Source organism: Pogoniulus pusillus, chromosome 15, assembly GCF_015220805.1.
Source record: "Pogoniulus pusillus isolate bPogPus1 chromosome 15, bPogPus1.pri, whole genome shotgun sequence".
In the NCBI taxonomy this organism is placed as follows: Eukaryota; Metazoa; Chordata; class Aves; order Piciformes; family Lybiidae; genus Pogoniulus; species Pogoniulus pusillus.
This window is the reverse complement of record NC_087278.1, coordinates 15097368-15125301: the sequence shown is the minus strand read 5'-3', so window position 1 is coordinate 15125301 and position 27934 is coordinate 15097368. Positions and strand designations below refer to the sequence as shown.

General features: G+C 47.3%; 1 protein-coding gene across 1 annotated transcript; it reads right to left on the bottom strand.

Annotated features, from left to right (window-relative positions):
* Positions 1-356: 356 nt before the first annotated feature.
* SVOPL (SVOP like) lies at positions 357-16460 on the bottom strand. The gene is made up of 12 exons (XM_064154857.1): positions 16389-16460; positions 16157-16284; positions 13449-13512; positions 11918-12043; positions 10236-10364; positions 8606-8679; positions 6739-6941; positions 5579-5690; positions 4682-4763; positions 3253-3342; positions 2800-2913; positions 357-368 (listed from the first exon to the last, which is right to left on the bottom strand). The coding sequence occupies exons 1-12, from the start codon at positions 16458-16460 to the stop codon at positions 357-359; spliced, it is 1206 nt and encodes a 401-aa protein (XP_064010927.1).
* Positions 16461-27934: the final 11474 nt, after the last annotated feature.

Genomic DNA, 27934 nt, shown 5'->3' with positions numbered 1-27934 from the left:
CTGTGATTCTGGGTATCCTCCCCACCTTTGCCTGTTTTCCTTTTTTTACTGTTATTTTTGTGGGTGTATGGAGTAGCACTGCTATGCTACTAGCAGCACTAATATTAAAGAGCCTCCATCTTGCTTCACAGGACAGGTAGAAAGCATCTTTTTTATTGAATCATAGGAAAAGAAATGTCCTTGAGAAATGTGCCATTTGTCTATACAAATCATAGCTCTTGCACTGTTTGGTTGCAGTTTTTCATAATAGGAATGGTATGGAGAAGCAGTCAACATCGAATGTAGCTGACAGGAAATGACAAGATGCCAAAGGTTTGTTTTTCTTTCCTGCCCAATCCGACATCAAACACTCGCTTTCATTTCACTTGCTAAAAAGGGAAAAGAAAGTAACACATAAAATTAATAGTAAGCACATGAAACCCAACAGAAATGGATACAGGGGAAATAATCTGTTTGGATGTGTTTGAAAGGCCTTGCCTCTGATAGGCAATCCCCATAGCTGCTTTGAGAGCAGCCTGATGCTGTCATAAACTGAAACAAGAAGCCATATGCTTTATAAATGTAATTGCCTGGATTTCCAAAAAAGTTACTTACTTTTTTCTTTTAGTTGATTCACGTAGACCTGTTTGTAAGAAACACAGCCACTGCCTGGAGCTATAGGACTGAATACTGCCATGTTCAAAGGGCTCTTACCGCCTCTGTTTAAACCTTTGTATGGATTGGGTGACTCCTCTATGAGGCCTTCAGACAATGTGTTCATTGGTCATGGTTCAGCAATCCCTGAACAGCTACATTGCTAAATGACCACGAGATAAAGAGTTAGCAAGTTGAATTTAAAGTCTAATGGTGGCATCTCAGAGTACACAACTGCTTCTGTAGATTTTTCTTCTCCTTTCATGCCTTCTGTGTGTCAAGGCCAGCAGCTGGAGCTTAGGACTCTTACTTGTAGCAAGAAGGATAATAATGCTATTAAGTCCCAAGGAAAAATGGGGGATGTCATTGATGAATCATTACAATCCCATCTCAGCCAAAGTTAGTGTAACCGTAGCTGAATCAAAGCTTTCCTTTTAGATCTAAAGTAGTTGTAAGGAAGTGTTTTGCTTAGTAACTGTTGTATATTCATCCTTTTGAAGGGCTAAGTGGCTTTCTGGCCTCTGTGCATGAGGATGAATTTCACTCAGGAGGGAACAGTGAGTTACTTTGTTTCTCACTTGAACTTTTATTTTTAATCTTTTTTTCTCACAGTCTCCCTTCCCCCCCCCCCCCCCCCATTTATATTTTTCTGCCATTTAAATTATAAGAAAAGCATTTCTAAAATAAAGAAGCAGGCAATGATTATGTGGCTTTTCTGAAAGCCCTGAGGTTGACTGCCCCAGGTACCTTTGGGAAGCATTAGATCTGATCTAATGAAGACAACAGTGTGTGCAGGCAGTTTGTGTGTTATTTGTTTGTCTTTGGTTTTAATTCTGCTTCTGAAGCCCATGTGAAACAAACATCCATCTTGCCCTAGGCTGCTAAAGAATGTGGATTATTTAGCTCATGGTCCTCTGGTTTATATGGTGAGGTTGTAGAGTAACAGGCAGGATATGTGGGTATGCCACATGTGTGATGTAAAGATTTCCATGCTGATACAGCTGAATCAACTGGAATCATACAACTGCTCAGCACCTCCTGTAATTAAACTAGTGCAACTTGTGCATGGGAGGCTGTTGGAATTTAAACTTCCCCATGCATCTCTTGTGTTTTGACTGGTTGCTTTCTAGGAAGCACCACCCACAAGGGCTTAGCTAATGGGCTAACGCAGTTGGGACTTTGCATTGAATTTGGTGAAGAAATGCTGTTAGTAGTTTCAGATGCTACCCTATCACCCTGCAGCACAGACAAAGCAAAATGTATGCCCATGAAATAGCAACTTCAAGTCAGGACTAGAGATACTATTAGAGAGGGACTTGCACTGGCTGAAACTAACATAGAATCATGGAATCAACCAGGTTGGAAGAGACCTCCAAGATCATCCAATCCAACCTAGCACCCAGCCCTAGCCAGTCAACTAGACCATGGCACCGAGTGCCTCATCCAGTCTTTTCTTGAACACCTGCAGGGATTGTGCCTCCACCACCTCCCTGGGCAGCCCATTCCAATGCCAATCACTCTCTCTGCCAACAACTTCCTCCTAACATCCAGCCTATACTTTCCCCGGCACAACTTGAGACTGTGTGCCCTTGTTCTGTTGCTGGTTGTCTGGGAGAAGAGGCCAACCCCCACCTGGCTACAACCTCTCTTCAGGTAGTTGTAGACAGCAGTGAGGTCCCCCCCTGAGCCTCCTCTTCTCCAGGCTAAACAAGCCCAGCTCCCTCAGCCTCTCCTCATAGAGTTTATGTTCCAGGCCCCTCACCAGCTTTGTCGCCCTTCTCTGCACACATTCCAGTACCTCAACATCTCTCTTGAATTGAGGGGCCCAGAACTGGACACAGCACTCAAGGTGAGGGTGAGTGCTGGCCACACTGTTCCTGATGCAGTCCAGGGTGCCATTGGCTCTCTCAGCCACCTGGGCACACTGCTGGTTCATGCTGGCACAAAGCAGCAGGGATTTAGGGCAGGCCTGGTTGCTCTTTTGAGAAGTGAGCTCTAGGTAGTTTGGATGCTGCTGCAACAGCACGTTCCTCTGCTTTCCTATTGGGCTGTATTTTGGCTTATCGGGCCTCAGGAGACCTTGGTTTGGATTCTAACTATATCACGATCTGCTGGTTTCCAAATAGCATTTAGACAGGGAGGAGCTCCTGACGTGGTAATACAAACCTGCAGTGCCCTGCCCTTGGTCTCGATGGGCAGTGTGAACGCAGAGATGGCACACACAACACACACAGATGAGAAAAGACACAGAGCCCCCTCAAATGAAGCACTCATGATAACCTGGAGGTAGAAGAACAGTTCAGACATCAGATCAGTGGTATGTTGGGGCTGGCAGTTAATCAGCAATCAAAGAATGAGCGCACATTGCAGCGATGCTCGGCAACAGAAGAACAGTATCTCGTGAATCTAAGGTTTCAGAGAGTAATGAATGCAAGCACAACGAGCTCTGGGAAGAGGTTTTCACAGGTCTGCACCTGGCAAGGACTACATCAGTACTCTATAGTAAGTTGAGGGAGGAAATGAATACTTTTTCTTTGGTAAACTTCAGTGCCATCTCGCTGTGTATTTGACAGCCACGATTGGCACACTGACTGTCAACATGATGAAGGGTGCTCTTACCTGTGATATAAATGGGGCTACCATAGCTCCAACGCGGCACAATGACCCACTTACTCCCATCCCCAGGGCTCGCATTGTGGTAGGATAAACCTAAAACAGGACAGAAAGAAATTGGGTTAGTGCAACAATGGTATGGGGGTGGTGGTGGAGGGGTGCAGGGAGTTTTTGTTTGTTGTTGGGGTTTTTTTGTGGTTTTAATGTGGTGAGAGCCAGTGCATTGTCAAGGGCAGCTAGTGGGCTAAGATGAAAGGAAAGCAAGCATCTCATTTATACCATTACAAATCTGCCATTTTATGCCCCAAATAAAATTTTAGAGCAAGTCAATCAAAGGAGGATGCAATTGCCCTGCTATTTGCTTATCACCCTTACCAACACCTTTCTCCCAGCTGTGCTGTTGCAGCTCACATCAAAGACACAGAGGATAACCTGGGTGCTAAAGGAAGAATTCAAGTTATATTGCCAGGTCCCATATCCGGAAAGCAGGAAGAAAGGATACTGTCAGCAGACCTCAAAACTTCCTGCTTATTTGCCTCACAGCATTTCTAATCTTTTGTTTAGAAGGAGAAGAAAAAAGGTTTCTTCTTGGGCTGTTTTCCTGGCTTAGAAGAATGTGCTTTGTGTATTTTCTCCCTCACATTTCCTTAACATCTGTGCCAATAGAACACATAAACATGTACTTTGCTTGCATTAATAGGACTTTCTAAAGTTATTTTAGCAAGTATACTCATGGAAGCCTTTGTTTAAGTACTTCAGTGGGCTGAGCCAGTGGAGGATGAGGTAATTCTCTCAGAGAGGTCAAGGCATGGTGAGGCCAGAGAGAGGATTTCCAAGTTTGATCTTGATCAATGATTAAATAGTGAGTAGTACTGGTTGATGATACAGCCATTGCAGCAATGATCTTTACCTCGACAACATCCAATTCAGGACTACTGAAACACAGTATTTTTTTCAAGCCTGGCACATGCTTAAATAATAGGGTGTTTTGAAAAGAAGTACTGGGCCAATACAGGGAGTTCCTTCTGATCGTTTTTACCTAAGCTTGCAGGCAACACATTTAACTCCACCCAAGTGTTTGAAAAAGAAGAACAGAAAAACCTAACCTGCAGAAGTCATGGCTCCAAAGTTGTACGAAAGACAAACTCTTTGAAGGATGAAAGCAGTACTTTTCATTATGTGAAAAAAGATCTTACATGTAACCTCAGTTCCCTAAGTGCTGAAAAAGGAACCTTTACCTGTTCAGTAAGATATCTGCTCCTGTTGTATTCAATTAGCTACCCGATTTCCTCTTGGATATCTCATGTGAAATCAGTGTAGCAAAGAAACCAGAGAAAGATTGTGCTAACTAGTCAGTGACTACGGCAGCATTGCTGGGTGAGCAAGTGAGCTGTCATATCCCACAGCAGCTTAATGTTCTTTCAGGAGAACCTACCTCTGCTGTGTAAATGTAAATGGTGTTGAAGTTTGCTGAAACCAAGGCACGCAGCATGAAGAGAAACCCAGTCACACCTGTGCTGGAGAGAAAACCATGCAGAACAAGGAGTGTATCACTGAACAGAGCTCTGCAGAGACACAGCCCAAGGAATGCTTTTACCAGCTTGATACAAGGGAAGGTATAAGGAAAAGGTGACAGCTGACATTAATCTTCCTGAGTCCATTGCAATGGACTGCTGTGTGTAAAGTTTCTTATAGGTCTGTGTTAGAAGCTGGAGGGAATGATCTGAACAGGACAGGGTGGCTCACTCAGCTGGTGCCTTCAGCATTGCAGTCAGGTCTGACTTTCTGCTTAGCCATCACTTTCCATTCGTTTATAAAACCATTGTGTGGAAAACTGAAAATATTAGTAGCCAATACAGTACCTAGGCCAATACCTTACTCCAAGACTGTAAGCTTACTGACAAAGTCCTCTTTAGCTTATCAACCATTTTCATCCTCCCACTGCAGCTCTCAAATGCTTCAGCAGCCTCTGGAACCAATGGCCCTTAGGGCAAGTTATCGGGGTGTATGCCAGCAAGGAGCAGCTATCAGGCTACTATTCAGTTTAGAGGAAGCTTCAGCTTGAAGCCATCCTGATTTTTAGAAACACTGCATTAAGGCAGTTTGAGAGTGGTCTGTTTTACACATCCTCACAAGTCAGCCTGGTAATTGCATCTCCTGCAACAGCTTCCTCAGCAAGAGGAGGGAGCCAGACAGAGGAGGTTTTTTCACGTGTACAGATATTATGCCCTGACCAGCTGGTGACTTGAGAATACCATAGGTACTGCTCTCTTCCTCCAACATTTCACACCCCTCCCCCCACAAACTAGACCTACATGCTGATCCAGGCTACCTTGAGGTGCAGATATTAAGGAGAAGAAAGAATAGGGCTGTACATCCCATGGTGATACATAAGCTCAGTCGTCTGCCAAGAACATTGATGCCAAGAACGTTCAAAGGATTCACTGGAGATAAACAGGAAAATCATACAAATGTTAGATGACCTAACCACAATGCTCCTCTGTCTTGATAGGCACTTACACAGTGTGCCTCAAAAATACCTCCCTGCACCCTTAGTGCCTACCAACTGCTCTATAAAATGCATAAACCCTGTAACTTCTGTCCCACACCCAAACCTTGTAACGTGCCCCATGTTTGTCCTTCCTCTCAGAGGATGGAGCTCATTCTTCACTGAAATTGCACTGGCAGGACAGCAATGCCTGTCATGAGCCGTGTGAGGAAGGCACTTGCTGGGTAACTATTGCAGACCCCAGTGGTTCTGCTCCCTTTGGCCATAACCCAGCTAAACACTGAGTACCTCCGTGAGGTCTGGTCTCAGCCTGGCTGCACCTGCAAGATTCAGCACCCAGTAGCTCTGTAGCTCAGCTGCTGAGCTGTGAGCCAGGGAAAATGTTCATGTCTGATGTGTGTTGCAATACTAGACCCACACGCTCCGTTCTGTCAGAGGTGCTATGTGGGTGCCTTTGGGACATTCTGCCTTCCCCCGGCACTGCCATGCATTCCTTGCCCTGCTGGCTGTAGTGCTCTGTGCTGCTTTATTGTAGTGCTCTGCACAAGACCTGCTCCTGAGGCAAGTGGGGCAGCTCATGTAGTGCATCCAATTACAGCAATCTGACTTTGCAACCCTTGGGTTTTTGTGGCTTTCCAAAAACTACATGTTTGGGAATTTGGGAAGCTCAGCTTGGTTCTGGTAAGTTAGGAACAGTTTCTCCAAGACTAACTGCAAAGGAGGTCTTTGGCTCTGATGTTGGAAGGACCTCTGCTCTCATAGAAAGCTGAATTATTCACCCGGGGAGCAATGTCCTCTCTTATCCCTTGCCACCAGCTCATGACCTGTATCCCCCAAACTGGCATTTGAAAAGCCTGTGCCTGGCACTTGCCAGCAATGCTGCGGGACGTTTTGGGCTCCGGTGCATCACTAAATGCATGCGAAACTACAGGCTGTGACTGGCTGTGAAAGGGAACGGCAGGGCAGGGGCCAGGGGAGCTTACATGAGATCTCTCCGACCGTGCTGATGATCATGGTCCTGTAGGCGAGGGGCCCAAACAAGCGGCAGTAGCAAGGGCTGCGGCTCTCCTCGGAGTCGTCGCCAGGGTCCTGCACCAGTGGTGCTGCAGAGCCGCAGACCAGGTCCCGTTCCAGCAGCTCGGCGCTGGCCAGTATAACGCCATAGTATGCGAAAGCTGTACCAAGCCTGGGGGCAGAAACACTTCAGTGAGCAGCAGCAGCTGCAGGGAAGGTGAGGCAAGTGAAACAGAGCAGGTCTAGGGTGGCCTGTGGGCCCTCCACTCAGTGCACCCTTAGTCTGAGCCTAGCAGTGATTTGGTCACCCGGCACACACACACACCACTACCACCTGTGTTCATGCACATCTCTTCCTCAGGGGACCACGTCACAACTCATATCTTGTCTTTTGTGCTTGCGCCTTTCTTTCTTGGGAGACCCTGCTCCACCTCATATCTTGTCTTCTCCCTGCTTCTTAGCGCTGTTTCTTGCTCTGTAGCAGGTGAATTGCTGTGGTCACACCGGGGAGAGCATGCCCCTTTGGTCCCTTTCCTCATACCAGGCTGGAAGTGGAGACAAACCAGCCCATCCCTCGAGGACCAGAGAATCTCCACATGAGACTTGCAGCTCACATGAAGCACCACTCCTGCCCTTTTTCAGGCCTTATCCATCCTGCTCAGGGCTTTTCAAAAGGCATTTTCATTAACTGGCTGGAGAGGTTCACTCTGCACCCTGTCTGGCTGTCAAGAACACATCACTGGTGATGGCAGCCTGGCTGTGTCATCAGCAGATAATTCAACATAACATCTAATCATAAGCAGGCTGAGAAATAATTTTCACTTTTTTTATTCCCCCCAGCAGTTTCAGAAATGAACAACAGAATCTGGGATAGGAAATGAGCTGCCTGTGGAGGTGGTGGATGCTCAGAGCCCTGGGGTTTGGAAATGCAAACCTGAGAATATGCCAGCAACTCCTGAGAAGAGTAGGAGAGAAAACAATATTAAAAATCAAACCAAACCAAACTAAACCAAAATGAACAAACCCACACACAGACAAAAAAACCCAAACCAAAAAGAGAGCTGTTTCATAACACTTATGCTGAGGAGAGGAAAAAACATAAAAAATTCAAAGCCTGACTTCACAACATTTTGGGTCAATGAGTTCCCACAGACCCATTATTTATACATTTCCATTCCAGACAGAAAATTCAATGAAACATGTATTACCCTTGCATGCAGCTACTGGGAACATTGCATATGAAACCCATCGCTCTTCAGTCTTAATTTTCCCCAGCCACTGGTAACGGTTAATGAGTTTCTGTTGAAGCCCTGTACCATTGATAGATTGCCTGGCCTGCAAAAGTGGTGCATTTCTCCTCCTCTTGAGAAGAACAAGCTCACACCAAGAAGAGAAATGGAGCCACAGGCACATCTTTGGCGTGCACCACAAGCAGGCATGGGTTCTCTCTCGCGGTTCTCATCTGGCTCTCTGCCCACCTCCCTGAGCTGCCTTCCCATAGAACCATAGAATGTTTTCAGTTGGAAAAGATCTCTTAGATCATTAAGTCCAGCCTTGTCCTGAGGAATAACTGACAGTGCCCTGCACCATCCTGGATGCCCAGTCTTTTTCTGCCTGTGTTAACACTGATCAGTAAGAGGTGTCTGAGATCAGGACAAGCCAATGGTGACCTATATATACACATACTCCCTCGTTGTGGGCACAAGGATCTGAAGCCACCTCCCGGGACAGAAGACCTGCCTCGTAACGGCAGAGTCAGTGGAAGACTTATGCTCCCTACACATGTTCAACATCTTCAATGAGCTGATAAGCAAAAGAGCAAAAAGCTTTTTGTACCATATGATCCATATCTGCAAAGTGGTTCTGAGGTATTTGGGGTGGATGAGGTCCTTGAATCTTCCTCTCCTTTCCTGCAAATCATGGATAGAAAAAAAACCTAAGGCATATTTAATACAGGGGCCAATGTTCTGCAGGAGCAGCCATCACCTGCCCTCACCCCAGGCCTCTGGGGGCTCAGACAAACTGACAGATGGTACAACACAGCACCCCTTCAGCCTTTCAGAGAGGAAAGCCCCTCTTTCCAAAGGATGTCCACAGGAGGGTGTGCTGCAAAGGGTAGAGAGAAGAGCACTCCCAGGTTCTCTAGCTCCCACCAGCGTGGCCTCCATCGTGGTACTGGAGGGGAACCAGGCTGCCGCTGGGGAGTCAGCACTGCCAGGGCTACTAGCTCCTGTTGCCCCAGCCTGGCAGGAATGGCCCAGCAGCCACTGCTCTCTCTGCAAAGCAAGTTTGTGGCCACATACATCTTGCTGGGAGGCCTGAAATGCCAATGCACAGAGAGACAAGCAGGCACTGAGAGGGGCCTGAGCCACCAGTTGTCCCAGCATGCTACCACCACGGGGAGACAAGATCACAGAAATGGTTTGAGTAGCCTTTACTTTTATTTTCTGCATCACTGCATAAGCCTGAGGGGGTGCACAACTAACAGAACCCTTCCCCCAGTCAGTGTGGATGCATTACATAAATTCAATTAAACTACAGGGAAGTTTTAATCCTAACTAATTCCAATACAATAGCACCATCTTGCATGAATTGCTAAGGACAATGCTTGCTGCCTGTGGGATTGAACAGACAACAAAGAGGTCCAGGAAAGGGACTTACAAAAGCTGGATAATAACTTTGAGACTCTGGACAGTAGTTGTGTCCATTCTTCCTCTCTTGTGGGTCAAAGGTGCCACCCTAATAAGTCCCCCAGCCTGAGTTCTGCAGGACCCAGACTGAGGGTAAGGGAGAGCAGCCTTTGGGGGTCCTGGCCCCTAGCTTCTCTCCTGCCCCATCTGTAACACCACACATGTTTTGGGGCATTTAGGCCCAGTACTGATCAACTCCTGAGCTGCTCAGCTGCTTAAAGGTAGAAATGGTGGCATTAATGAAATGGCTTCTTCTGCTTTGACCCTCCTCTGCTGGAGCATGGTTTCACATTCAGGGACCCAGCTGACCAGCCCAGCCAGCAACTGGGAGAAACTCCTGGGAGTGCTGGGTTGATGTCACAGCAAGGACACTTGCAGCCTGACTGATCAAAAACCCTGAGAAGGACCCTGAGGGGCAGACTCCAGCTATCTGGGGAATGGATGGGCAATAAAGCAAGACATTGCTGGCAGCCACTTCTGTGGTAAAGGAAACTAATATTTTCTCAGCACAATATTCTGCTGAGTAAACAAAAGAATGCAAAAAAGGCAGAAAATTCAATTCCTCAATTCCTTTTTGAGGACCAAGATTATGGTCTCCAAAAGAAAAATGACATCTTCATCAGCACATTCAATAGTTACCTGGGAAGAAATAAGGCAAGGAGGGGAAGAGAGGCAGAGCAAAACACGCTTGGCAGTTCCACTCCCTCCCTGCTCCCCAAATGCTGGCAGCCCTGTCCAAGACAGAGGAGCCAGGCAGTGCTGTGCATTCCACTTACCTTGGCAGGTTCCCTCAGCGTCCCCTTGGGCATCACTGCCCCATTCATCTTGGCTATGCTCTGCAGCGTGGCCAGGGCAGCTGACATGTCTCCCTTGGAGACGTTGTACCGTGCAGACTCTGGGATGAACTGAAAACAGACTGGCATCAGAAAGCCTACTTGTGCCTCTCTGTCCACTTAACCACACTGACAGCTCCCTGTCATGCCCAAGAGCTTGGTCAGGTTTGTAAGGGGCATCACCTGAGCACTCTTTTGCCTATTTTCCTCCCTAGCTGTGTCCTGGGGCACTCCTACTCCCATATGGCCTGTTGGGGGGTTCACTCCACTGAAAAAAAATCATTTCTTGATCCAGCTTCTAGGAGTCTGCTACCAAACCATCTGAGACAAGCACTAGGGAGAGGTGGAAGCCAAAGACACAGATTTAACAAAAACAAGCCTTAATTGATTGAAATTCTGACTTGAGATGAAGCACATATCCCTTAAGCAAAAATCTTGGGAGACTCAACAAGGCCACTGAAAGAAAAAAAGGAAGACATGAATGAAATTTAGCAATGAAGTCACTCATCACTGGCATTTGCAATCTTCACTCACACCTGGTGCTCCTTCCAGAATAAAATATCTTTTTATTGAATGATGGCTCTATGAAATTCTAAACTATTACATCTCTATCACTGAAATATGAATTACAGACTTGCCTTTTAAAGGGATGTATGCTCTCTGGATTTTTTTCCTCTGGACTAGAAACCTCTGCTACCTGTTTTTTTTTTTTTCAGGCAAAAGTAATCAAGGAGCCCACACGTCAAAGTGATATGGCTGGATGTTTACAGCAACCTTGCATTTGCCATAGAGTCATAGAATTGTTGGGAAAGACCTCTAAGCTCATTGATTCTAACCACTGACCTAACACCACCATGGCCATTAAACCATATGCTGAAGTGCCATGGATACACATTGTTTTAACACCTCCACCACTTCACTGGGCAACCTATTCCAGTGCCTGACCAACTTTTCCTAACCTCCAATACTAACTGTCCAGGTAGCACCCCAAAAAGACATGTGCATTTGTCTAGTTGCAGAAAGGGCTTTCACATCAGCACAGCTTGCACGAGCCACAGCTTAGCACCACAGTGGTCACAAGCACAACACTCCCTGAAAATAAGATGGTCCTTGTGCCTGAGGCTGAGGCTGGTATTTCTGGGGCATGAGTAAACCTGGGGAAGCTGCAGTTGGCCTTGACACCTATTTGCTCTGTGAACTGAGGCTTCTTTCCTCAGCCAATATAAAGACTGAAGAGGATGTGCTGTGGTCAGCACTAGACTGAAGATATTACTTGTGATTTTTTGCATACCCTGACTATTGTGTCTTCCTTTCAATGCTTGGCCCATCATCATGGTCCCTGGGTACTACTGGCAGCCTGGACACTGGAACTGGGTGCTAGAGAGCTACAGCATAGCAGTAAATTCAGAGGCATTTGTAAAGCCAAGCCAAGCCATCTCCCACAGGATGAAATCTCCCCAGTTGCAGACAACACCCAGGCCATCAGTGTCTTTCCAAGTTCCCCAGGTGAGAGGACTGCAGTGGTGAAAGGAGGAAGCAAAGACAGCCCCATGCTTTCAGGAGGTGGAGAGTAATGCCTGGGGAGACAGCTGGTCAGTGGCAGTGCAGCAGGGAGCATTTTCTACCTTGAACACCAGGATGAGAAGGATGCCAGGAATGGAGGCGATTCTGATTAGCCACCGCCAGCCAATGGTTGGGTTCACCACTGATGCCAGGCCAATGATTAACAAGGATCCTGCTAACCAAAACACCTTTCCAGGGAAAGGAAGGGGTTAAAACATGAACACGTGGCAATGATCTGATAATTTTCTACCCTTTGATCTTGTTCTATGGTTAGCTGGGAATCTGTGCTAGGGAGTGCTGTTGTTCAAACTGAGCCATCCCATGACTTTCTAAGAAGCTGAGCTTAGGTTGAAGGAAGAAGGGAATGAAAGCCAAGGATCTGGGGAGGGATGGCTAAATGTAGTCTTAATTAGTTCTAGATGAAAACAGATAACTTGCTGTGACTAGCATTGTATTTAAAGTTATTTGTTTTGTCCTTCCACTAGCTCATGCCCATGAATTTTCCTCTTGGCTAAATCTCCTTGGGGAAGCAGCAGACTTACAATCACTGAAGGCAAAAATGGTCCAGATTTCCACTGCTGGAAGTTAGTGGCTCTCTAGTAGACACAATGCCAAGCTGTACTAATGAAGACTCTGGCCCTCTGATCTGCAAGTATGTTTCTCCACCAAGTTCACCTGTTGCTATTAGGAGATGTGTCCCTATCCAGGGGGCCACCCAAGGGAACTCAGCCAACACAAAGCATAACTACATGGAAGTCACACCAAGTTCATGAATAATATGTGGACACAAAAAATGAATTTGTTGGGAGAAATGTGAGATTGTTTTTTTAAATAAACCTTTGCATTTCTGATGACACTTTGGTAATGAAGCCCTGGGATCAAACAGGCAGTAATGAAAAGCAAATTATCCCTGCCACTAAGAACTCTTCATTCAACAGTCAGATGAATTTGCATGCTTGACAAGGCCTCTGCAGATTGTCTGCATGTGCAGCAAGTGCCCGTTGCAGAAATCTGGAGTAAGCAACAACCTAAGTCATGCTTGCTGTGGTCTTCACCCAGAACCCAGTACAATCCTCCTGGCATGTCTCATGAAGAATCTGAGATTATCTACGCCAATCCTATCCTGCATAAGCCTCATGCCTTCCCTAAGTAAAGACATGGAGAGGTGCAGATTGAGGCCTCAAATGAGAAGCACCCTATTAATAAATTGTCTTTAAACAAGTCCAGAGAGAAGAGGGAAAAGCTCAGATCTGGAGGGGGTTGGTGATGCTTCTAGCCCCAGTGCTTTACGGAAGGCCCCATTGGTACCAGGCAGCACAGTTATCAACAGGACAACCAAGAGGCCATCACTCAAAGTCCCCATGCAATGTTTGAAGCATACAACTATTTAAGAAGATGATGCTTCTTTCCTGCAGACAGCTGCCTGTGTGCATCTTTAATAACAATGAGTGCAGGAGGCAACAAGCACTTGCTATTCACGTGTGAGTAGTCTGGGAGAAAGGCTGGTTTGTGGGAGACCCAGCTCCCAAACAGCAAAGGGACAAGTCTCCCTGGATTTGGTACTTGGAGAAAGAATAACATGCTCACTCCTACCTGAGATAAAGGCAACATGTATCCTCTGTATTTGATAGGCAAAAATTCTGTCTTTATGATAATCCTGGCAAAAGAAAGGGCAGAAAGTACAGAAATACAGCAATGAAGAGAATTTCTCTACTAATCAAGGAGCAGTTCAGTCTGTGCTGGATGTTGCTGCCCATAGACACAGTACCACCCCTCTTCCACCAGTGAGCACCCAGAGATGGGGCATCCCTGCTCAATATGCCTTCCACTTAGGCAAGCACCAAATGTCTAAAGGGTTAACCCTCCTGAACCTGACCCCAGGTCCTCCTGACTCCTCCCTGGGGGTGGTCTGAACCTGACCCCAGGTGCAATCGTTAGCCCACTCCCACCTCCTGTCTAGACTCCCTATAAAAACCAGAGGAAGTTCCTGTTTCTCTCTCTGCCCTCCCTGCCTGCCAGAAGAACCCTGGTTCCTGCTGCTCCTGTTTTGCCACCCTACCACATGGTGGGACAACCACCGCCTGAATCTACCTCCACCCATCACCATCGATCTGGTTATATATATATTTTGTATCTTGTTTCCCTTCCCTATACCTTTTTGTAACTCCCCTTACCTTAAATACCTTTTATTTGTTGTTAAAGTTTTCCTTTTAACTTCCAAATCAAAGCAAGACTATTCTTTGGGTGGTTCCCCTCTCTTCACTCCCTACATCTAATTCTTTTTCTTTCCAAAGGGGGGAGAGGGGAAGGCATCCTATTATTGTATTGTTCTGTTAAGCTCTGAGCTCTGGGAAGCCCAAACCAGAACCGATACAAAATGGTAGGGAAGATGTATGGCACGAATCCCCTGCAGGCCATGGCCGTAAGATACAGGCAGGCAGATGTTGCAGTCTGTGCATCAGAAAACCTGTGAGAAGGTTGTCCTGGAAGTCCTGTGTACCCCTAAATTCCTCTCTCTCTGTGGCTTGAATGGGAGGGGGAAAGCCACCTGGTTCCCCCCCCTCGCCTGCCCCACAGGCGTGAAGGGGGTGAGCAAAGGGGTCCTGCCCGCACGAGGAGTGCCCTGTGCAGTGCCCGCGCTGGGATCGGGCTGGGATTGGCTGTGCCTTTCACACCTAAGGTGTGGTAACTCTGCCCTTTGTCTAGAGAGGGTATAAATTGGGGGGCTTCCCACCTTTGGGGGTTCCCGCCTTGGAGTTTGTCCCTGCCTGGAAGTTTGTGCCTGCCTGAGACTTCTCCCCCCCCCCTTGCCTGGTGCTCTGCTCCAAAAGGATTGCTTTGACACCTTTTGTAAGAGATTAATGCCTCTTAACGACTCTTCAGCAGCTTCTGAAGGAGAACAAGAGGGACAGGCTGCGATGAAGTCAGCCTGATTGTAAGTTATTTTGGCTCAGCTCCACTTTATTAGTAAGAAAACCGCTATAATTTAATAGCTAAAGCCTTTTCCAACTTCTGGCTTCCAAAATAGTCAGATTATCGATGGTATCCCTATAGGTAATTCTCATGCGACTGAATCTGCTAATTAAACTAAATTAATCTTTGTATATATAGTTTTGGGGGCGGGTTTTTGGGAAAATAAAATCACTTTTTTTGTATAAAAATTCCCGACTCGGCCACACATTAATTCCTGCCTCCACAACAAAGGTCCTGTGGGGTAATTGGGGTATCAGTACAGTGACAGAATATGTTTGCAAAAATGAATATAGAATAGTGGCTTTTTTTTTTTCCCTGCAGAAAACTGTCTTCCATTTTTTATCAACTGCTTGGAAAGCCCTTTGGGGAGGGCCTGGCACTGTCATCTCTCAGGATCACACATGAGAATTGTGCTTCCTTGTCTGGAAAGAGAGAGACAGGAAGAAACCCACATTGCCTCTTGATCTAGGCTATCTTATAAAACATGCGCTGTCTCTTTGCCCTCATTAAGCTCAGCGGCAGCCTCTATGCCAGGGATCATGGGCCCTTCTGTGAGGGAGGCAATGCCAGGAGATCAGTGAATGTGTAACCCAGGTGCAGGGCACCTTCTCCTCCCACCTATCTCCCTCCTATTCTTCACTTTGGCAAAGTGTTCTTGGGCGAACACAGCATGTTTGGGGATCTCCTGTGTGAGCAGCGATAAAGGTTTGACAAACCATGGGAGACACCAAACTGTTGCCTTTGTTTCCCAGTGTGAGCCAAAACAAGCACTCTGTTTCACTGGGCTGTGAGGGAAATGGCTGCTAATACTGCGGACTTCTGCTCTCCCCTTCACATCTCCCTCTCCACCCCAACAGGGTAAAACGTTTCATTTAAGTGGGAATGCTTTACATCAGTTCAAGAAGAATTTGCTACTTAAGTGGAATTGTTGTGACTGTTTTATGAGGATGCAGTCTTGGCTCATCTGTTACCTGTTTAATTGGGCTTTATGATATATGTGCTTAATAATGCCTCTGTCACTGGCTTAATGTAAACCAGCTGCCCCCTCTATTCCAGGGCTCAGGAGTCCTTGGGAGCCACAATGCAGGTTGACCAATGGGGATTCAGAGTAATTAGAGAACAGCATTTCACTTCAAGGTGGTGTGGGAATTTGCTCCCCTTTCCACTTCCAGCCCCCATGGAGGCCTCCTCTCTGTGCAGTCGTGGGTGATCAGGCTCACCACAAGGCAAACTGGGCACTCTGCCAGGGTCAGCCAAATGAGCCCTGAGTCTGTGTGTGCCTTTGCTAATCTCTCCAGGAGGGCTGGCATACCACTGCCCATGCTAGCTGACATGAGGCATGGCCTGACACACCGCCTCCTACCATGGCCCGCAGGAGCACAAACCAGTTGTAAGATGGGGCAAAGGAAGTCAGCAGGGAGAAATAAGATGTCCAGAGGAATGAGAGCAGCAGAATCTGCAAAAGGGAAAACATTAGGGTCATCAGACCGCAGGTGCAGACAGCTGTGCTCCTCCCATGGGCTTCATCAAAAGGCTGTGCAGGCAGTGGTGCTCACTCACCTTCCAGCGGCCATACCTGTCAGCCAGGAGCCCGAGCACAATGCTGAATACCATGTAGCCAAAAAACACCATCTAGGGGGAATTGAAACAGAGCTGTGGAGGGTCCACTCACCAGGCAGCTCAGCAGTTTGAACTGTGGGTGAATTGAATGCTTTCCTAGCAGCAGGATGGACTCGCAGTGCCCAGAACCATGAGCAAGGTGGCTTTCAGGGGTTGACTTTGTGTAGGCACTCACTGCTTCAACCCTTGAAGCTGGTGGTTGGATGGAAAAGACTTTGGAAATACGAATGTGAAAGTGGTGACTTTTTTTGGCATTACAGCTCTGGACACTGATGCGTACTCACATCATTGTTTTTTCTACAGTTGTGGTGCTTTCTTGTCCCTGAGAGGTGGCCCTATGAACATAGCTGATCCATCAGGAAATGACCACAATGGTGGATGACCTGCATGAGGGAAACGTAAGCCACTCACCGTTGTGACTAACGCCACCTGCCAGTCTTGAAGCTGCCATTCGCATCGGATGAGAGGGGACACAACAGCTATTAGCATGATCTCCATAGCTTCAGCCACCTTTGGGGATGAGTGTAAACATTAGCAGGAAGAGAAGCCACGAGGAGCCCACAGAGAAAAGGTCCTTGGTTCTACCAAGCCTTCAGCTGTGGCAGTCCCATCATGTCTAAACAGCCCTGTGAAGCTATGGCACCTCCATAAAGGTCTGAGCCCTGTGCACCTGATCTGGAAGACATGAGCTCTTGGAAATAGAGACAGGAGAGAAGAAAGATGCACACAGAAAGCAGATATCTGAGTGTACTTCTATATAGGAAAGCTGAAATCCTCATTCTTTGCAGAGGAGCCTAGCTGTGCTAGAGGAAGGTCTTCCAAACATCTCTGAAAGCTAAACTGCTTGGTTAGGCACCCAGCTGTGAATTTGAGCATCTAACACAAAGATGACCTCTTAAAGCTGTTTTTGATTAAAGGCTTCATTGCTCCACTGGCTGTTTGCCTCAGCAACTGGCTTCAGTTAAGAAATAAGTCTATCATTTATACATAGCTAGAGGCTTTCACACTTCAGCCACAGTCGTCCTCATGAATATGTCCTCATTTTGTCTTTACCCTAGCCTGGCCTCAAATTCCCAAAACATTAACACAAGATCCTGCCAGCTGGGATTTTTTCAAGTAGCCAAGAGTGAGAAGAAGGTAGTCCTTCTGTGCCAGGTTGCACAAGGTCTGGATGCCCTGAGGATGCATTGAAAAATGCAGTCAGGAGACTGAACCTACGCCCCAGGCACTGCTGAAGATGTGCTCCATTAGTGCTGTTTGCTGGGATGCTCCTACAGGGCAGGGGCCAGGCTAGGATGCTCTGAGCCAACCTGCTCAGCTTTGCCTTTAGATAAGTCCAGCATCAGCTGTGACCAGTATTGATTTATTGTTATATTGATACAACAGCAGGAATTGTGCTTGGGAAAGTATGTGTAAAAAGTGGGCTGCAATATCTGGCCATGTTTGTGGTGGAGGGTTGCACCGGCCTTAAATGACTGTGTTTACAAACCTATTCATGCCCGGACATGTTGTCCTCCCAAAGGGTGTTGCCCTGCTTATACCTGGGGTAAACACATCAAGGGGGACAAAGGGACACAATAGCCTTGGTGCCTTTGAGTCCGGGTTGCCTGCTTGAAGGTTGAAGCAAACAGGTTGTGTAAGCTCAGGCGCCTAGGGTGGGGAATCCACCTGAGCCCTCTCAGTATTTGGGGGTACCAGACCCCCAGACTTCACCTTATTTGGTATGTTTTGGCCTGTTGCCAAGCCCCCATTGGACAGAATTATGGCCAAGGACCAACAATCTGGGAATCAAAACTCATAAAAGGGACAGTTCAGTGTCCCTGCTATCTCTCTATCTCGCACCTCGCTCCTCTCCTGCCACCCTCCTCCACCCGCTGCTGCTAGCCGCTTCCAGCCGCCTTTGGGGACCACAGCCGCTGCATGACTCCAGCCCACGGCACCAGCCCAGGGAACCGACCAAGGCGCTCCCGGCCAGCCGCCGCTCAAGCCGCCGCTCCCAGCTTGACTGTGCCCGTGGAGGCTCCAGACAGAGTGCCCCAATAACCCCTGAGCTGAACTATTCAAACCCACGATATTTGGGACCATCCAAACTGACTCCAGCCAGTGAGTAACTGAGCAAACTCGATCTAAGACAGCATAAACTTTCAGTAACTTACCAGTGGCACTTTCATGCCACAGACTAAATCCTAAATCCTTTCAAACCTCTGCTAAATTCCCAGTTTGCTGTATATAGCCATTCTGTAATATAATCTCAGAACCACATACAAAGAACTTGTGTGGGGTAGCTGTAAATAAGTTTGGGGAGGGGGAATTCCTTGTGTATATAATATTAAATTATTTAAACCCTTTAAAATTTGGCCTCATATTTCATTCCCCCAAAGCCCAGACGAACCCCTTCACAACAATGTTATTATAAAGTAACAAGGAACATGACTGATGATATACCCAGTGTGAGCCAGCTATGTGTGCTTGCAGCCGAGAAGGCAAAGTATATCCTGGCCTTATCAAAAGAAGTGGGATAAGGGAGGTGATTCTCCCCTTCTACTCTGCTCTCTTGAGACCCCTCCTAGAGTACTGCACATCCAGTTCTGGTGTCCCCAGCGTAAGAGGGACACTGAGCTGCCAGAGAGGGTCTAGAGGGCAGGCTGAGAGAGTTGGGGCTGCTGAGCCTGGACAAAAGAAGGTTCCAGGGAGATCTTACAGCAGCCTTCCAGCACCTGGGTGGGGCCTACAAGAAAGCTGGGAAGGGACTTTTTATAAGGGTTTATAGCGATAGGACAAGAGAGAGTGGCTTTAAGCTTGAGGAGGATAGAGTTAGACTGGATATTAGGACCTAATTCTCTACAGTGAGGGTGGAGAGACACTGGAACAGGTTGCCTAGATAGGTCATGTGTGCCCCCTCCCTGGAGGTGTTCAAGGTCAGGCTGGATGAAGCCTTGAGCAACCTGGTCTGGCTGTCCCTGCCAGTGGCAGGGGGATTGGAAACTAGATAATAGTTAAGTTGTCTCCCAGCCTAAACCATTTCATCAATCTATGAACAAGAGAAGAGTGCTTTTTCCGGCCAGCACTGAAGGCTGCAGAGACCTACCCCAGTGCTTCCCATGATCAGGAAAAGCAGGATGTGAAATTTCCCAAACCCAATGGTTTCCACAGCTTCTTCCACTGTAAATGTCTCCTGCCCTGAGCACCAAAAGGAAGACAGAGACAAGAATCACATCACCAGTCAAGTTGTACCTTCTCCTTATGAATATCAGCGTTTCTCATGTTGCAGTAGGATAAAAGCTGGAAATGCCTGCCAGTCCTGTGCTCACTGACCGGCCCCTGGGCACGTCGCTGGTCCGGGGGCTGCTGAAACAGCAGCCAGCAGGGAAGCTGCCAGGCTGGGCATGGGGAAAGGACAGCCATGTACTGAGTTAGCCCAGCTTGTTTGGAAACTCATGGGTGGGACTGCATCTGGGCAACATTCAACCATCCTCCTCTGCCCAAATTGCTGAGAGGCTCTGTCCCACTGCATGCGTGGGGAACGAACCCACTCCCAGCACAGACAGTGTGAGCTGGGGCCTGCCCCAGGTCTCAGGCACACAAGATGACTCCAGCCAGGCACTCTGGACTCAGTTCCATCTCCAAAGCCTTTATTTCTGACTTTCCCCTCCAATTTCAGGAGAAAGCATTTGAAGATCAGAGCATGGGTGGCTTTATAAACCGACCTGGTAGAAAGCTTTCCATGTATGTATACTTTAAAACCATTAAGTAAATAATAACAGCTGCACACACTTTTCTGTCAGTCTGTTTGTCTCCCAACTAAGCAATTTCAAAGCCATTAGCATTCCCTCTGAAATGGAGCAGAACCATACTGCAGTTTTAGGAGACATTTTCTGTGTTTTGGCTTTTTTTCAGCTGCAGAATTTATTTTTTTCATGCTTTTCTACATCTTCTGTAAAATGCTTTTGAAATAGCATATTTTTCCTTTAAGACATGCATTATACACATGGAAAGAATCCTCGAATTGCAAGTATAATAAAATATTTACACAAAGTGAAGGCCTGAGGAAAACCAAGCCAGCCAGCTTTCCCCAGGGCTCTGAGTAGCAGCCACCAGTCTGGTAGCTCTGATGGGAGAGGAGCAGTGCGAAGCTAATGCTTGTGGCTCCACATACAGAGGATTTAGGCAGCTGAAGTTCCAGGGCTGGGGACCCTCCCTCTAGCTTGGCTAAATGAGGACCCGTATTTCTCATGCTGCCAATGCAAACCTACCTTTTGGGGGTTCTTGTCTCTCCATGTGGATTTCTTCCAAGCCAGTTGCATTTTCTGACTCTTTTGGTGGAGCAGCCATTTCAGCTCCTGCTGGGATCTGCTGCCACTGCCAGGCAAGGCTGAAACCCAACTGTGAAACTTCTGAACAGGCGTAAAGTCATTGAGCAATCAGCCAGCAAAGCGGCATCCCATGCTGGAGTGGGAACTGCTATGTTCAAACGTGGACTTGTTTGGGTTTCTTTTAAGGCAGCCGCTGGGAGGTGCTGTGGTGGTACAGTTCCCTCCCACACTCTTGGGCCAGTTGGTACATGGTGCAACTCCCCCTCCCAACACAACAACACAACAATCCATTGGAAAGTCAAGTGTGCATTGTAAAAGGCAGTGCACCAGAGCACTGAGGCACCTGGCTTCTACTTCCCTACTCTTTGGGGACTACCTCCAGACAGTCTAGCATAGATCATAAGCAGTGGACCAGAGTGTTAAGGCACCCCCTCAATTCACAGGGCTCCTGCTTCCTGTATCAGCTGGGTCATGGCCCAAAGGGAGCGATATCAGAAAACCATAATCTATCAAGTTCTGGGCATGTGCGACTGGTGGAAAGTACCAGAACATTGTATCACTGAAGTTTGGCTAATATGGAAAAGTATGTGACCCATAAATCATGATCCTGAACACCACTCTTTGAGCTCTCCTGGATGACAGCAGGCTGTGACCAGCATGTCCTCTAAGCTGAGGTGCCACCAGCCAGCAAAGTCATTGGAAGGCCAGGGCAAGTCAACCTCCTTGAGTCTCAACTATTATTCCCTGTCGAGGAATGCCAATGCACTGTGGGTCCAAGCTTGAAGAGGGAAATTTTGACTATAGGCTAACCTTTTCTATCCACCTCTCTATCTTGGTGCTTGATTACACATGTTTGAGTTCACAAGTGTGAGTGTGTATATATTTTGCTGGATAGAAATATTCCCATCCATCTGTGTTTGCATGGTTTGTGTTTGTACATTCGTACATACTTCAGTTTAGGATTCTCTGCAGTAAGGTGAATCTTGTCATTCTCGAATCTGTACTCAGGTTGCTGCTTCACAGTAACATTTTCTACTGAATAACTTGTTAATCTTTAGATTGGCCACTCACTGAGTACTGCTAAACTTCAACCTTTTCATTTACTTCATACTATTAATGAAGTTTGAGTTATTGCTAAACAGTAGCTGTGTCAAACATAAACATCCATGATGGATGTGTCTTACTATAGTGATTAAAACAAACAAACAAACAAACACCACCACAACAAAACAAACATAGTAAGTTTGCAGATGACACCAAGCTAGGAGCAGGTGCTGAACTGTTGGAAGGTAGGAGAGCCCTGCAGAGGGACCTAGAGAGGCTGGATGGGTGGGCAGAGGCCAATGGGATGAGATTTAACAAGGTCAAGTGCAGGGTTCTGCACTTTGGCCACAACAACCCCAAGCAGCGCTACAGACTGGGGACAAAGTGGCTGGAGGGCAGCCCAGAAAGGGACCTGGGGGTGCTGGTAGATAGTAGGCTGAAGATGAGCCAGCAGTGTGCTCAGGTGGCCAAGAGAGCCAATGGCATCCTGGCCTGCATCAGGAACAGTGTGGCCAGTAGGACAAGGGAGGTTATTCTTGCCCTGTACTCAGCACTGGTCAGGCCACACCTTGAGTCCTGTGTCCAGTTCTGGGCCACTCAATTCAAGAGAGATGTTGAGGTGCTGGAACATGTCCAGAGAAGGGTGGCAAAGCTGGTGAGGGGCCTGGAACACAAACCCTGTGAGGAGAGGCTGAGGGAGCTGGGGTTGTTTATCCTGGAGAAGAGGAGGCTCAGGGGTGACCTCATTGCTGTCTTCAACTACCTGAAGGGAGGCTGTAGCCAGGTGGGGGTTGGTCTCTTCTGCCAGGCAACCACCAACAGAACAAGGGGACACAGTCTCAAGTTTTGCTGGGGTAGGTCTAGGCTGGATGTTAGGAGGAAGTTCTTGCCAGAGAGAGTGATTGGCATTGGAATGGGCTGCCCAGGGAGGTGGTGGAGTCACCATCTCTGGAGGTGTTCAAGAAAAGACTGGATGAGACACTTAGTGCCATGGTCTTAGTTGATTGGCTAGGGCTGGGTGCTAGGTTGGACTGGATGATCTTGGAGGTCTCTTCCAGCCTGGTTGATTCTATGATTCTATGAGATCAGGCAACATGCAGCACTGGCTGTTTTTATAGAAAGTCCAGGGACTACTTTAGGAAAGACTGGAGACTCACTAACACAAGAGAATGTGTGACTACTACTCCATCCTGGAGGTGAGTAAAATGCAGAGGCAGCCAAAAGACAAAGCATCTTTAAGAGCTAAGACATGACAGAGCCATCAGCAGACTGCCCCTGTTGGAGGCAGATACTGCTATCCCCTGGGAGCTGGGATTCCCTAACCCCTGCTGCTCTGGCACGGCATGGCTAGTAAGAGGCAAGCACTGAACTCTCCTCACCTAGCCTGTACCTTGCCAGCACAGCGCTTCCTGCTGCAAGCCTGTTCCTCTCTCTCATCCCCCATCACGCTAATCTCCATTCTCTCAGGTCAGAAAAAAATGCAGTGGCACACTCTGGATGGCCACAGGGGAGAGCTGCCTTTCTTCCTCAGCGCTTCTGGTTTCTTATATATCCTTTGGCCTAATCACAGCTGCTTTTCCTGCTCAGAAAAGCTCATCTTAATCTCATGGCTGGAATTAAGCACACTGCTTGGTTTAATCTGCAAACTTTCCTGCAAAGTGCATGCTGAGACATGGCGGGGGGGTGTCAGCCCATCTTCAGTTGCATGACACCCTCTCCTTTGATGACCTCCCTTCAGGGCTATTGGCCTTGGTCCAGGAAGCAATCACAGCTACCCAGCCTTTAGGGAATTAATGACTGAGAGCATCTAATGAAAGACATAAAATCCCAGCTAAGATAGAGGGCAGCACGAACACGGGAAAGCATGGAGCTACAGTGCTCCCAGACTCGATACCTTAAAAGCATTATAGTGAGGTACAGTTTTAAAGAGGTCATCAAGGGCTAATGGCAGATTACAGGTCATTACAAGCCAGCATCCAAGACAGCACATAGGATATTGCTTATAACTGTCTCTCAGCAGTGCCTTCAGAGGCAACAGTAGGTGCCAGCAGCACGCAGTGCCACCAGATGGTTGTGATGGCCAAAAGCTATGGCCCATTTCCAAGTGAAACCATCTCAAGAGCAACAGAACAAGGTGCTTGGAAGAGCCCATTAAAAGAGGTAAAACTTTACTGTGTGCCTGAAACACAGAGGGCTTTACAACAACAAAATCCGGAGCCCTGTTCTTCTCCTTTTCTGATCCCTTACGATTAGAGATCTGCAAACACATTCTGCTCTAAGCTGCTACATCACACCTGTGTTTGGCTAGACAATCACTCTCCTCCAAGACCTGTGGTGGACACAGCCCAGACACTGAAAAGCCAGGCTGAGGCTTTCCCAGGACAAAGATCAAGCTCTGAGTCCTTGCCCATGCATCCTGATTCTGGGATATTTTTGTTGAGAGGTGCTAGAGTGCTTACCCACTCTGGACCATGTGTGACCATTCTGGGGAGCACTGCAGCTACTCCAGAAAAGGAGAAAAAACACAATCCCTAGTGCTGCTGTGCAGAATTCCCCAATGAGTCTTAGGTGCTCAAGTAGAAGGGTGCAATGCCACCTCTAACACCCCACAGTATCCAGGACACCCCCAGAGGTGTCAGGATGGCAGCTAACACCTGTGGGAGACCCACACTGCTCTCAGACAGCAGCAGGTGAGTATGCAGGATACCTTATCATAGAATCAACCAGGTTGGAAGAGACCTCCAGGAGCATCCAGTCCAACCTAGCCCAGCCCTATCCAGTCAACTAGACCATGGCACTAAGTGCCTCATCCAGTCTTTTCTTGCATTGCAACACCAGAAATCTGTGCAGCACTTTCATGCCCTTCTGTCCAGATGCTAGGGCAGTGGAAGCAAAATAAATTCATCCTGAAACAAGCAAGAAACCACCGTTCAGCCAGGTCTCTGGCACTGTATGCTCTGCTCCCACTTTTATGTCCAAAAGACAGAGATTTAGATGCATCACTTCAGTAATTGTTCCTACCGAACTCACGGTTTGCTCTTCCCAGATGCTTGCAGCTCTGTTTGCCTTGATGGAGTAGCTATTGTCTATCACGCCTCTTTGAGGAGCTGCAAGGTTCCTGCTACTTGTAAATCCCACTCTAAGTACAAAATGCCAATTACATGAGCCAAAAGAGCAGCAGTGACAAAGCTGCTGCTAGCAGGGAAAAGAGAGCTCCTTCATCTGAAGGAAGCAAACAAGAGTGTAGTGAAACTCCTGTGAGAGCCCGGTGGAAGGACACTACAACCCCACATCAGAGAGCAGCAAGGCCACAAGGAAGGGCTCACACTGTGCAATGCTGCATGTGAGAGCAGCTGGGAATTTTGTCAATAAAGTCAGAGAACTCCTGCATAAGACACAAGTGATCAGATACATCACTAGCAAGTCAAGACCTGATCCATTTATGGTTTTTTTGACAGAAGCATTCTTACCTCTGCAGTGGTATCTCAGGCTCAGAGAAGCAAGTTCTTCCTCTTTTCTAAATGTTTCTTTCCCTTCTCTTATTTTCTTTTCACAGCTTTGGTGGTGCTGTGGGTTTGGCATCTAACTCCTGGGAGTCAGATTTCCTGCTTGCTGAGTACAGGTAGGTCCCTCTCCACCCACTGCCTCCACCTCCAAGAAGTAGGTATTGCAGGTGGGGTGTCCCAGTACTCACCTATGCTGCTTCTGGTGATGATGTTTGCCCATCCCTTTGCCCTCCAGTAAGATGGAGAAAGGGTACCTGGGAGACATTGTTATTACATCAGCAAGATTTTAGCTGACAGGCAGGTCGCAGACACAGGTCTGGCAGCATCACTGCCCATGTAAGGCTCCCTTCTTGTTCCCTGCAAAGCCATGAGCAGTGACTGGGCATTGCAGCCACCAGCCCCTCTTAGGCCAGATGAAGGCAACTCAGGTCCCAGCACCATGAGAAAATTCAGGCTTTTTCACCTAAATTTCCTGAACGCATACCAAACTGTAGGTAGCACTTGAGGCTTTAACTGCCACAATGATCCTCACTATGCAGCAAATCTCAGTGCTGCAGTTGTGTTGACCAGTGAAGATGAGCTACAATGGCTATGTGCTCTTGACTTGTATACATCAGCCTTTACTACTCAAGTGTGTTGGCATTGAGGAAGACTGATGAAGATGATGGGATGGTTCTTTCTTTTGTCTCTCTCTTGTCTCTCTCCCCAAAATCCTTTCTGTTTTGTAATACATACAATGAGCTAGCAGCAATATTGCAATAGTTTTATCTAAGCATTTAACTCCCATGCCAAATCTCATGCTTTCAAGAATCAGGAAGATGTTTGCTACCATCCAACATATGCAGTTTCATAGCCTTATTCCACACATTCTTAATATTATCTAATACTCAGCTACAGCTGTTATTGTCATCTGCTGAACATGATGCATGATTCAGGCTGCCAGATCCATACCGTTATGTTTTCTTTGTGTGTGCACACAAGAGGGTAGAGACGTTTTGGTGCTCTAGCTTCCCAGCACAGAAAGGAAAAAGTGGCCAAAACAGCAGTTCTCAGCCACAGAGATGAGGTTTCGGGCTCAGGATTGAGCAAAGGGATACTGTCCATTATATTCCTTTAGTCACCTCACTGCCGGCCCCCGGGGCAGACGCAGCCCCAAGGGCGGCTGACCCTGGCCAGCCCCCCTGGGTGGTACTCACAGGTTGTTTACCACAGGTAACCTATCTCTGCCTTACACATAACTTGGGGCCAATCTGTACTGTCCACTTCTGCCAGCCCCAGGCTGGCTGGAAACACCTCCTCTGAGCACTACATAAGACACTGCACTACCCTAATAAAGTTGTACTGATGTACTGATGCACAGATGCCTAGAAGCTGCTGTCTCGAGTCGTCAGTACCCCGATCTCGCCTCTCGCCAGCCTCCGTACCCCGACACCTCACAATAGTGGAGTTCTCACAGAAATGTAAGGACTGCTCAGAGTGAAGCACTAATAGAAACTTCTACATATGTGAAAGCTCCAGGAGAAGCAGAGAGGGTGGGAAGAACGGTCTCTATGCTGGCTAGGAATATGATAGAGAGTCACCATCTGGATGAGGAAAATCCCATTTGCTGCGAGACACAGAGGTCAGGCTCCAAGAAGCTATTGGCTCCTGAGGTTTATGACAGCTCAGTCCAAAAATCAGTTCATCATCACCAGTCCAGAGGATCTAAGAGACATGACAAAAACTTGATACTGGTTTTTACATACCTTCTACATCACTGAAGTTGGCCACTTATAGCAATGGCCCTCATGAGATAGAATAAGAAGTCCAGGAGAGAATGAATGACTGAAACCAGTTTGACTGACTTTGTTATCCTTTTCCTCTCCTACATGGTCATTCACTGAGTTTTTTTTACAGTAGTTTCCTACAAAATTATATAACTCATGTCACCAGGTCTTAGAAACAAACCTCTTTCTACCAATGGATGCAGAGACACCCATTTCTCCCTAGTCACCAATCCCAAGTCTGCATTGGATGGGCACACTGAGCTTTGCAAAGTTCCCACTCAGGTGATTGCAAGTCATAACTCCTCCAGAGCAAGACACCAGAGGACCATACTAAGGTTTGCTGTTCTGTTAACAGTAGTCTCTGCTGGATCTGACCACATCTCATGACCACATTCACAGCATCAGCGAGAACACGTGGTCCCACCCAGCTCAGTAGCTGTGCTAAGTCACTGCTCTGCTCCTAAATCTCCCTCATCCTCTGCTGGAAAACTTTTTATATGTGAGGCACCCTGGAACATTTCTGGGCTTTTAAAGAATTCTAAACAACTGCCAGGGCTCTTCTCAAAGTGTGTAAGAACAACCTTGCCTTTTTAGCAGCATTATTTCTGAATGCTCTCTGACTGGAAGCGGGCTGAGTCCTCTCATGCAGTGGGGAAGTGCCATTCCCATATCTCAAGTGCTCAAGGGAGCCACAGACTCAGCTGGATTATTCACTCACACACAGAAAGGGAGAGCTGAATACAGAATTAAGTCAAATGTCTGAATGGCTGTTCAGTACAGTAAACAACAGACCATCTTGTCACCTGCAGTATTCACAGGGCCGCTTGTTTTTCTTGTGTAAAATGTAAGCCTCAGAC